The sequence below is a fragment of the Hippocampus guttulatus genome, chromosome 19 (genome assembly GCF_054856545.1).
Source record: "Hippocampus guttulatus isolate MCC_2025c chromosome 19, RoL_Hgut_1.0, whole genome shotgun sequence".
In the NCBI taxonomy this organism is placed as follows: domain Eukaryota; kingdom Metazoa; phylum Chordata; class Actinopteri; order Syngnathiformes; family Syngnathidae; genus Hippocampus; species Hippocampus guttulatus.
Window position 1 is genome coordinate 1,057,389 of NC_141279.1, and position 10,367 is coordinate 1,067,755.

The window sequence follows — 10,367 nt, forward strand, 5'->3', positions numbered from 1 at the left end:
CAGGATGACAGGGGGGGGGGGTGAGAAGGAGGAAAAGACATTAGGGGACAATTGTGTAAAGGGGGCAGCTATGAATGATTGTTAAGTGGTTAGAGAGGAAGGAAAACAAGCATCTGGGGTGTCAATGCAGGAAATAGTCGTTGTCATGCATGCATGCACGCGTGCAATTGATTTGTGTTTCCATGCGCCCCCCCCTTCTCCGCCACCCGCTCCCTCATCAAAGGATGTAACCACAAGGCGTCATGCTGTTCCATCCAGATCACTTCTCTCGCTCCTCTCTTCTCCTCTCCTCTGCGACACCATTTTCGGTGCGCAGGAGCCCTCTGCGGGCGAAACTGAGGAAGTGCAGCCAAGCACTGCGGTCAACTCCATCCCTCAATGCGCCCCGCCTCAAGTGTCTCTTTTGAACCTTCCTCATGAACGTTCCTTCATCATTTGAGATGGAGGATGCATGCAAAACGCATTTCAAAACGGCACTCGGTGGAGAACAAAAAAAAAAAAAAAAAACAAGGCGTTGCTCATCCGAAGAAAGCTCGCCCCGTGGCCAGTTGCCACCACATGAATGAAATAAAAAGGCAATCAATTAGCTAAGCTATTAATTTCTTATCAACATGACAGAAACACAAAAAATTGATTTTGCCAACTGTGGCAAAAACATTTCATTCATCCATTATGCACCAGACATAATTTTTGTTTTTAAAAGGTCTACACACCCCTAGCCAAGTGACATGTATCTGTGTAAAACCTTTCAGACCTTGGTCCACCATGAATGTGACCTTCAATTAAATTGCAAAAAAAAAATAGCGCTCTCTCGCTCTCTACATATACTGTACATATATCCTTTTTTTAAAAAATGGGGGTCAGGTGTACGCTGAATCCCATTCGACATGCGCGTGACTGTCCTTTGTTGATTCTGAACACATGAAGAGGGCGTGCGCACCATCATGCAGCCACAGGGCTTTGCTTTTGCCTCCCCGCACCAATATCTCCATTTTTTTGTTTGTTTGTTCTCAATTGTGCCGTACGGCTCAACGGTCGCATTCATAGTTGGGAAAAGTTCTGAAATGAGTTAATGCGGTCACCTGAACAGGGGTGTGGAGACTTTTAGAGCAATTGTGCATCAATGGTTTCTTTCTTTATGGTTGCCATCCTCAAATTTTGTGATTATCTTCGAAACATTCGACTGTTTCATCAACAATCTATTGGATTTTGAGAGCCAGGGAGCTTTTTTTTTTTGTCCTTCTCATCCAGTCATTGGCCCGAGATATTACATGAGTGTAGAGAACACCTTCAGGGCTCCAAATGGACTGGTAACGTAGCCCATTTCAGCCCCTCAAGCCAAAACCGAGGGGCGGGAGAGAGAGAGAGAGAGAGACGAGCCAACGGGGGATATAAAGGGGGACTTGAGAAGGAAGCAACGGTGGACTGGATGAAAGGTTAACGTCAAGGTCAAGGTCTCGCGGGTTTTCAAAGGAGCCGTTCGGACGCCACAGCAACACGCCAACATCCGCCTCCAAAATTCAGTCATCTGCCTCGAAAACACATTCATTTTCTCACTCTCCCTCGCGCGTCCTTTACAGCCACGGCATATCGACTGCCAGGTGGGCTCATTTTGGGTGGAAGCGAGTGGAGGATGGGGGATGTGGTGGGGGGGGGGGGGTGTTTCTGGGTTACCCTCAGCCTAAAAATAGCACCAGCTGTAGATTTATAATGCAGGACCAGTGAGTGAGCGTGCGAGTACGAGAGTGAAGGGGTGGGGAGCAAATGGAGGAAAGCGAGTCGAGAGCGTTACGGGAAAAAGAGGACGACGGAGCCAGTTGGCAGGCAGGAAGTGACGGGAGGAAGCGAGCGAGCGGCGTTATGAAACCAGAGACTTGACGTGAATGCGTGTGTGACATGATGCTGCGGAATGCAGAAGATGGAGCAAGTTGGCAGAGGTGATGCCGTGTATGTGTGAGAGAGAGAGGAAGCGGAGACATTCAACTGCCAAACCGAGACTTCCTGAATGAGGTCCGAGCCAATGATGGACACTCAATCCATCCTTGCCCATGTGTGTGCGCGCTCTGATATCATTCCCCTGTCAAACGTTTCCTCCCGGGCCTTGACACCAAAACGTGCAGACTGCAGAGTGCAGGAAGCATGGCCAACTGCAGCCTACAGCACATGGGGGAAACACCCGCCACTCAAATATACCGTTTATATATATGCACGCGCACACCCTAGGCGCCGTGCAACAGTGTGGGGGGTGGGGGGGGGGGGGTGGGGGGGGTCGTGTGAATCGAGCAGCGGCAAGGACAAAACGCGACTTGTTGAATGTGCCTCGCTGCTGCCAAATGGAGGCTGCAATCCGAACGCCGCCGCTGCTAATGACACGAACGCTCCTAAATCAATCGCAGGCATGCACGCTCGATTAGCGGACACGGTTAATACTCACTTGGCTCGTGCGGGTTGCGTGCGCCAAACCCGGAGAGAGAGAGGGGGGGGGGGGGGTTTCTTTGTTGGCGGAGGATTTCACACCGTATCCAGTTGCTCGCACGACGTCAGATCAATCTTTTTGGTGGGGGGGGGGGGTGAGGGCGGGGATTTTTTCCCCCACAATTTTTGGAGAGGGTGTCCCAGTGAATGCAGAAAAGCAGGTTGGTTACTTAGATGGAAATGAAGCGAGGGGGGGGGGGCTGCCGCTCTTGTCTATTTGGAGTATTTTTGTGTTCGTCGGCAGCCAGCATCAGTCTGTCCGTCTTCTTGGCCAATGTTTCAATGGAGATGCAGCCGGGCTCCGTTCGCCTTGCGCCTCTTCGTGTGTTCCTTGGGAGGAGCGTCACCTCCCGCACGAGTTCCCCTCCCTCAGACGACACATGTGGGCGGATTAGAGCCAAGACGGGAAGGGTGGCGGGCGGCGGGCGCTCAGACTCTCAACTTCGGCAAATGACGCCAATTGAGCCCGAAATGAAATTGGGAAAGGGGGGGGGGGGGCGAGAGCGCCGCGTAGGGGTTGCGCCGATGGATTGCCACGCTGCTTTCTTTCTCTCGCTCCCTTGGACGGATGCACAAACACCATTTTGTCGAGCGACAGCCAGGCAGCAAAAAGCGACATCCACTGGGCTCTTCGAATACTCCCGTTGCCTCGAGCAATTCTTTTTTTTTGGGGGGGGCGCTAATAAATACAGGTACAGTATTACATTTAGATAATTGCTCCCAACCACTGGCGCATATGATGCGCGAGCTTCCTAATAACTGGCTTCATTCAACATTACTTCGCCACATGAAAAAAATCGGGTGGGGGAAGACTATGACAAATATTCACTGACATCGATATGACATTTTACACACACGCACACCTCCAAGAAGATGACTTTTCAGGAGATGCCAGAAACGGCATATTTGTGCAAGCATGAAGAGCGCATCATCAAGGAACACAAGCCATTTATTGATTTCACCTTTGGTCAATCATTTGCACAAATGCCGCCTCCACATTGACGAATTGGATCAACTTTGTCAAATGTACTGTATGTGTAACATACAGCATAGATGACATTTCTTCCCTACGGTGACATGGGGGCTCGGGGCCTGACAGCAGCAATACCAAATGAGAGCCAGCTTGTGAGGAGTCCAAGGGTCAGCGGGGCCGCTAATGCACTTCTCGACAGGACACTCCAAGAGTGAGCGCTTCATATCATCTCATGAAAATTGCAGTAGTTGTAAAAGGACAAAAGGGCTAGCGAGCGCTCGCGTGCGCGGCCGCAAGTGCACGCGGGGCAAAGATGAGCCGGGGAAACTCGACCAGCCAGAGGAGTTGTGTGGCGACGATGGGGGGGGGGGGGGCCCCCGAGCAGCTTGCGTTATTGTTCAGTGAGGCTTCGGCAGCTCGCTTGTACTCGTCGAGCCTACAGAGGAAGCTCATTAGGGAAGGGAACGGGGAGGGCTGCAAAAACAGTTTGCCGTCGCTCAGCGAGTGCAGAAACGCAAAACGGAACGGGTCAAATGAGGCGAATCACTGTTTTTGTTTCAGCGCGCATACCTTGAACCTCATGGCGACCACCGACATCAGGGAGGTCAAGGGCTGGAGCAAGGGGGACACTCCTTGGCGCCGGGCAAGCACCAAGGCCCGGCGCCTCAGGAACCTCCAGAACCGGAGCCCCACCGCCGCCAATCAGATCAAGGAGGAAGCTGACCACCCCTGTTGCAGTGAGGCAAGCTTTAAAAATTCGGACATTTCAAATGTACACATCTACCTAAGAGCAGATGCTAGATCTTGTGGATTTGAATTGATGCTTTAAAACCCAAAACAACATGCAAATCAACCTACGAGATGGCAGCTTGACTTGTCCCTCGTTTGTGGCGTTTGCACGCGTCTCCATTCTGAAGACGTCCAGTTTCGGGAGCTGGACCTGCTCCTGCAGTCGGTTCCAGTCTACGGTTCACCTTTTCAAGTCAGCTCAAAGATTTTCTTGTCATTATGTATCATTTTATAGACTGAAAGAACCATAAATATTCACAGGAATCAAATAAGCATTTTCTCACAAACATAAATTTACTGTCATTAAAAAAAAAAAAAAAATTCCAGACGGGAATAAAAAGTGTCAAGTGAGCACAGCGACTTCCCTGGCAAAAAAAAAAAAAGTGGTCAGCGTCGCCTGAAGGCTCTGGAGATCCTCCGGGCGTTGGGCTCCTCGTAGCGGTTGTAGAGCGGCTCCAGGCGCTGCCGAGGCGCGTCGGCTCGAACACCTTGAAGAAAGCGGGCGCAAACTCCACCAGCCGGCGCGGGTCGATGGTGGTCACCTGGCGCATGTACTCCTCGGTGGTCAGCACCAACTCGTGGTAGACGACCCCGAGGACGAAAAGGGAATATTACAGATGTCCAATCGAGGCAAAACATGTTTATGAAAAAAAGCTCAGAAAGAAAAAAAAGCTGAGAATTTTATCTTGAAAAAAGTGACATTAAAAAGATGTGTAGCACGTAAATGAGGGAAGTCAACTGCAGTCGTTTTTTATTATTCCGAATATGTATGAGATGCCATCAAATAAAACACAAAACCGGAAAATATAAGCAATATAAAAATGCAAACAATTTTTTTTCCATACAACAGTTTCCAATTTCCATAAGAGGAAATGAATCACATTTCATATTTGTTTTGGAAAATCGAAATAGTCTCGTTTTAAAATACCTGACAAATATTTCAGAGAAAAAAAACTATTTGAACCCTCTCGCCGCCTCCCTCCGCTCACCATTCGGGCTGGCGATTGAACAAAGCACTGGAAGGGCGGATGTAGACCGCCTGCTGGTCAATGAGGGTCCTGTCGCCCTCCTGAGGGTCCTTCTTGGCGGCGTTGCGAAAGAAACCATCACCTTCCTTTCTTTAGTTTTAAGGGAAGGGAGGTGGCTTCGCGACAAAAAAATGTGTCATTCTGTGCTCTCTGCTCACTTGTGTTGCCGAGCTGCAACTCGAGTGAGTTGCTTCGTTGGCGTTCTTTTTTTATCCTTCTTTGTTTGGGGGTCTTTCCCCTCATAAGCCCATCGGGAAAAATGTCCTCAGTCACGACTCGGTTTCAGGATCAAGCAACACAGACCATGGCGGGTCCTTTTCACCTTAAGACGAAGAACCTGCGCCAGGCCGCTTTTTGCCGTTCTCGGGAGCCTTGGGCTTGCGCTTTTGGCATCTCTCCGCCGCGCTCCCCTTGATGTCGGCTTCCCACCGTTTCTTCACCAGCGTGTACAGCCTCATGGCGGCCTGCGCATCCTGGACCTGCAACGTGGCAACAACGGACACCTTAGAGCGGGACTCGTGCGCGGCGGGCACTTCTGGAGGGACTGCGCGCCACGATGCATGGATAATAACGCTGACAGTTATTGCGCGGCAGGTTACGTTCTTGTGTGCCTTTATTATTCTTTTTTTGACTAACTAACAAACAAGAGGACCTTGACAAAAATAAAAGCACATTCATTTGATTCACTTCTCAGCCCGAATGGAAGCATGAGCTCCATTTTGAAGCCACCGTGGTCGATATGGAATTGGTCAAAAGCAGGAACTTGGGGCAATGTGAGGTGAACATTTGGACATCTGTAAAGAAATGGATTCATGGAAAACAGCCAAAGTTGGTAGAAGGATGACCCAAAATAAAAGAAACAAAGGAAGGAAGGAAGAAAAAAAAAAGACAGAACAAACGAATGAACTTTGGTGCATCACATGACACGGGAGTGATTTTTGGCATTCAGACCTTGCGGCCCCTTATCGTGCAGACGTTGACAACTCACCGAGGAATGTTCACCTTGTTGGACCTTGACATTGAGAACTGCTTCACAAAGCGCACGAAGGGAGGGCCGCTTTGTCTGAAAGGAGCAATCATCATCATCATCCTCCTCCTCCTCTTCAATTGCTAACTTTCTGTCTGACAATGACGACAAGATTGCGTTTGACTTTGTACGGCACCTTGGTCATTTTCTTGAAAGGTTTATACTTCTGAGTGTCTCGGATTTTCTTTTTGGGGTGATCCAGGAGCAAGACCTGAAAGACATGACGAGGAGATGTCACCAGAGCACAGCAAAGCATTTGCTGGTAGATTTCGGAGCTATCCGGGTACCTTGAAGTCATTGTGTATCGCGTGGCCCACCACGATTCTCCCGTGCAGGATGTCAGCAACTTCCTTGCGCACGGTCGCGACATCCTCGCCTGGAATTCAGAGACAAATACTTTGACATTTACAATGGGGTTTTTTTTTCTTTCGGGGAGTGGGGCGCCTTTTGACCGAACGAGCAAAACTCGCGCGTGGCCTCACCCTCTGCGATGTCTTTCGGCCGGATGCCGCTGACGGCCGTGCGGTAGTCGGTCACAAACTCGCTGGGCTTCACGTACTTGTCGTAGATGCACTTGCCAAAGTGGTTAACCAGGGACACGCGTGCCAAGATGCTGTCCTCCCCGTCGGGACCCACGCCGACCATCTCGCAGTCGATGGCGACCACCTTGGTGAGGCTGAGGGCAAACACAAATAAACGTCTTTTCCAGCCAATGCGATCAACAATACTGATGGCTTCTACAAATACTTGCCAGTCGCAGCCCGGGCAAACATCTCTCATCAGCAATGTATTCAATCGTAAATATGGTGAGAGTGTGTTTCACGGGCATGTTCTTGTCAAATGTTTGCAGTTTGGCAAACGCGATGGCAGCGTGGACCAGAATAGCAAATCCAAACACTTTGGGTATCAAATAGACACCATACACTCTCTGTTGAGTTTTTTTTTTTTGTCTGAGATATTGAATCCTTGTGTCGAATATCTGCAGCATTTAAACACGCATCTTTGCGGCCAAGGTTCCAAATTAGCGAATGACAGGATCTTGCGCTGGTCACTCACCCCTCGAAAGAGTTCTCCTTGACCAACATGTTCGCCGTCGCTTTCTTGCAAACGCCCTGCCTCTTCCTCATGATCTCCGCCGCCTCTGCCCCCATCGTGGCCTCAATGTCATCGGGGTCCACGTCGTCGAACCAAATGTCCACTCTGCAAGAGCGCAAAACAATCACATCATGTTTGCATTTCGAGTACGACAAGCACACTGTTACACGCACTCTGTAGGTTTGGACTCTTTTGCCTCCACTTTCCGCTTCTTGGCCGCTTGCTTGCCGTTTGCTTTCAGCCGGCTTTTCCTTTCAGCCGCGACGGGCTGCTTTGCGTCCGCCGCAACGGGTCTTTTAGCCTTGGGGTCAACGGTTCTGTGTTTGGCTTTTGGTCCTGAATCAGTCTTAGCTTTGGAGACACTGCTCTGATGTGCGTTTTGGGATGCTTTGTCTTTCCGTTCTTGTGAAGGGCCGTTCGGTTCTTGCTTATTTGTCATCTGACTGGACTTGAAAGTCTGTGGATGAGATGGTAGTGGTGAACATGACAGATGGTATGTTCACACTTTCGAAATGTTCTTTTTCATGCACACGGTATTTTTCGATGTCAAACGTGGAAATTGTTTAAGCGCTCTCTTAAACACCGTTACCACTGACCAGAGGAGGAAAAAAAACTCAAACAAAAAAACATTTATGGCATGTACTCAACAAGGCTTACCTTTTGTAATGCTTTCCAGTTGGCAGAAAAGCGTTCGCCATCGTTTGGAGGTATTGTGAGGTTCTCGGGGGGGAGGCTAAGGAGGAAGGTTTTCTTGAATAAATTCGATTGTATGTTATTTTCTTTTCTTATCTTTTTCAAAGAATTGTATCTTCCAGCTTCGGAGGGGGTTCGCTTTTTTTCCTTCGGCTTCATCTTAGATATTGCGACCACTTGAAGTTGAACACTGTCAATCAAATTCGGTGTGAGAAGTAAATTCTCATCCACGCGGCTACTGTCGTCTCGAAGTCATGGATAGATTTCTATGACACGCTCATAAAATGGCTTCGCTCGTGCAAAATTGGTGAGTAAACGGGTCAAAAGCGGATAAATTGTTCAAATAAGCGTGTTATGTTCGCGGAGAAACGCTCACATTACCTCGTTTGCTAACCCATGCGTCAAAACCACGCAGAAAGTGACTTCCGGTTAGTGTAACAGTCAAATGTGTTTGACAGAAACACAAATTTGAACTTTGCTTCGACAAACACGCCTCCAACGGTGGATGGCAGATAATAGCTACTCACGGATGTTTGTAAAAAAATACGTATTTGTATTTATTATGAGTTTGTGGGACCAAAAAATTAGAACGTTTTGTATTTTTATCAAACATTTAAACGGGCAAGCTTTTCGCTTCATGTTTCCAGCCGTGTCGAGTATTACAGGCACAAAACTAGGCTAAAGCAATCGAATGACACTATTCCTGTAAACAAAATGACAAATATGTAAAAGAAGACAGGCCTTGTTTTTTTTTCACATTAGTAGGATTTGGTGTAAAAAAAATCCTTTTTGCGTCGCCTTAAAGGATTCGTTCACTTGAGTGCGTCAAGTGTCACGTTATGATCGATCGATATTGATGGTAATGTATCGTTTCTGACGAGGCGTATCGAAGCCTCTTGAAATCAAATGTTTGTTGTTTTTTGTTAAACCCGTCGTATTACAATTTCACGATATTTAGTTACTTCCGTTAGTGATCTTTATGTCTGTTTCAGATAATGGTGGAAAACACTCCCTCTCCTCTGCCTGAGAGGGCCATCTGTGGCTTTGTTTTATTCCTCGGCTCGCAGTTTGGCTTCTGTAAGTTGTTTCCATGTTATAGTGGAGCAGATCATCAAATTGTGTTGCTGATGTCTCTGTGTGTCATGACTTATTTTTTTCTGAATTTCCACCCAAAGTTTTATATTGTGTGTGGGCATACATACCAGAGGAGTGGCTTCATTCAGTCGGACTCACTTACTGGCCTCAAAAGTAAACAGATATTCAGTCGTTTTAATGAAGTTTCCCCCTCGTGCTACATGAATTGATGTTCTTTTTTTGCAATTTGTATCACGTCTTGTAGATATTGGGCCCTTGCTGCGCCAATCTATTTGCTGGTGGCAATAACCGTCTCTGTGGTATTGCTATTTGGAATTAATATGTACAATACAGCTCCACTCGACTCTGTGGACAACATTACAGGTATGCACCTTTGGAGAGTTTTTTTTTCTTTTTTCACGATGAGTTAAAGAGTGAAATGACACCTTCTCTCTTTTCCCACGGGGTAATATTTCAGATGGGTTTGCGCAAAGCCAGTTGAGTGAAGTCGCCAAGAAGGGTCAAATTCCAAGACTAAAGGATGTTCCTATCAGTGACGTCAACAAAATGTTCCACTTGTCAACAAAGTTGTAACTAACAATCTGTTTTGGGGGTTGTTTTGTGTTTGTGACTCTAACTGAATACTGATAATTGGGGCATTGTTTGGTTCTGTGTCAGTGAACCCAACATGGATGTGTTTGGAATGTGGGAGGAGAAAATCCCAACAAGCACAATGGAACTTGAGAAATGACATTTAAATAATCGTATATGTGTTGAGTCTGTCATGCATTGTACAGATACATTTGATGATAACGTGACTGGTTCCTGCTCAAAGTGCACCTGATTAAGTTGAGGAATGGATACAAATTACAATAGAAATGCATTTGCACTCACGACAAGTCAGTTTGTCCTTTTTTCAGTCCTTATTTTATGGGAGTGTTGAATAGCTGTACTTCTGCTTGTTACAGGGTGTGAGTAGGAAGAATAACAACAGTTATAATGAAATTGCCTTGACAAACCTTTCAGTTTTTTAAAAAACTTTTACGTACCGTAGTAACGTGGTTGAATTAGCGCATATTGTTTTAGTATCCGGCCTTCCGCTTCCTCGCAAACGGTGCTTTTGGCACCTCTGTTCAGACTCCATCCACGAGGCGGCGGAATCGAGCAGTTATAGTCGTCGACGAGGAAGAATGTAAACACCGCTGCCATTCGG

At 47.6% G+C, this 10,367-nt stretch overlaps 2 protein-coding genes across 5 annotated transcripts; one reads left to right on the forward strand and one right to left on the reverse strand.

Annotated features, from left to right (window-relative positions):
- Positions 1-3,417: 3,417 nt before the first annotated feature.
- Positions 3,418-10,346, reverse strand: rexo4 (RNA exonuclease 4). 4 transcript variants are annotated; one of them, XM_086138306.1, is made up of 11 exons: positions 10,204-10,346; positions 8,045-8,120; positions 7,561-7,844; positions 7,349-7,492; positions 6,775-6,968; positions 6,580-6,668; positions 6,429-6,503; positions 6,254-6,328; positions 4,307-5,744; positions 4,019-4,177; positions 3,418-3,922 (listed from the first exon to the last, which is right to left on the reverse strand). In XM_086138306.1, the coding sequence occupies exons 1-9, from the start codon at positions 10,296-10,298 to the stop codon at positions 5,589-5,591; spliced, it is 1,188 nt and encodes a 395-aa protein (XP_085994432.1). In that variant the 5' UTR covers positions 10,299-10,346; the 3' UTR covers positions 3,418-3,922; positions 4,019-4,177; positions 4,307-5,588. The 4 variants fall into 4 exon arrangements, with proteins under 4 accessions (XP_085994432.1, XP_085994433.1, XP_085994430.1 ...); XM_086138307.1 differs by lacking the exon at positions 10,204-10,346 and adding an exon at positions 8,462-8,509 and having other exon boundaries at positions 3,419-3,922; XM_086138304.1 differs by lacking the exon at positions 10,204-10,346 and having other exon boundaries at positions 3,419-3,922; positions 8,045-8,522.
- On the forward strand, positions 8,732-10,053 carry pigp (phosphatidylinositol glycan anchor biosynthesis, class P). The gene is made up of 5 exons (XM_086138318.1): positions 8,732-8,939; positions 9,073-9,157; positions 9,256-9,328; positions 9,420-9,538; positions 9,633-10,053. The coding sequence occupies exons 1-5, from the start codon at positions 8,937-8,939 to the stop codon at positions 9,746-9,748; spliced, it is 396 nt and encodes a 131-aa protein (XP_085994444.1). The 5' UTR covers positions 8,732-8,936; the 3' UTR covers positions 9,749-10,053.
- Positions 10,347-10,367: the final 21 nt, after the last annotated feature.

What these genes read in the sequence shown, in the direction of transcription:
- rexo4 (XM_086138304.1), bottom strand. Translation starts at nt 8,239, where the DNA reads ATGAAGCCGAAGGAAAAAAAGCGAACCCCCTCCGAAGCTGGAAGATAC. An exon ending in CGATACACAATGACTTCAAG is followed by an intron (nt 6,504 to 6,579) that starts GTACCCGGATAG and finishes CATGTCTTTCAG; the next exon opens with GTCTTGCTCCTGGATCACCC. An exon ending in CTTTCAAGAAAATGACCAAG is followed by an intron (nt 6,329 to 6,428) that starts GTGCCGTACAAA and finishes TGCTCCTTTCAG; the next exon opens with ACAAAGCGGCCCTCCCTTCG.
- pigp (XM_086138318.1), top strand. An exon ending in CGGCTCGCAGTTTGGCTTCT is followed by an intron (nt 9,158 to 9,255) that starts GTAAGTTGTTTC and finishes TTCCACCCAAAG; the next exon opens with TTTTATATTGTGTGTGGGCA. An exon ending in CTCACTTACTGGCCTCAAAA is followed by an intron (nt 9,329 to 9,419) that starts GTAAACAGATAT and finishes CACGTCTTGTAG; the next exon opens with ATATTGGGCCCTTGCTGCGC.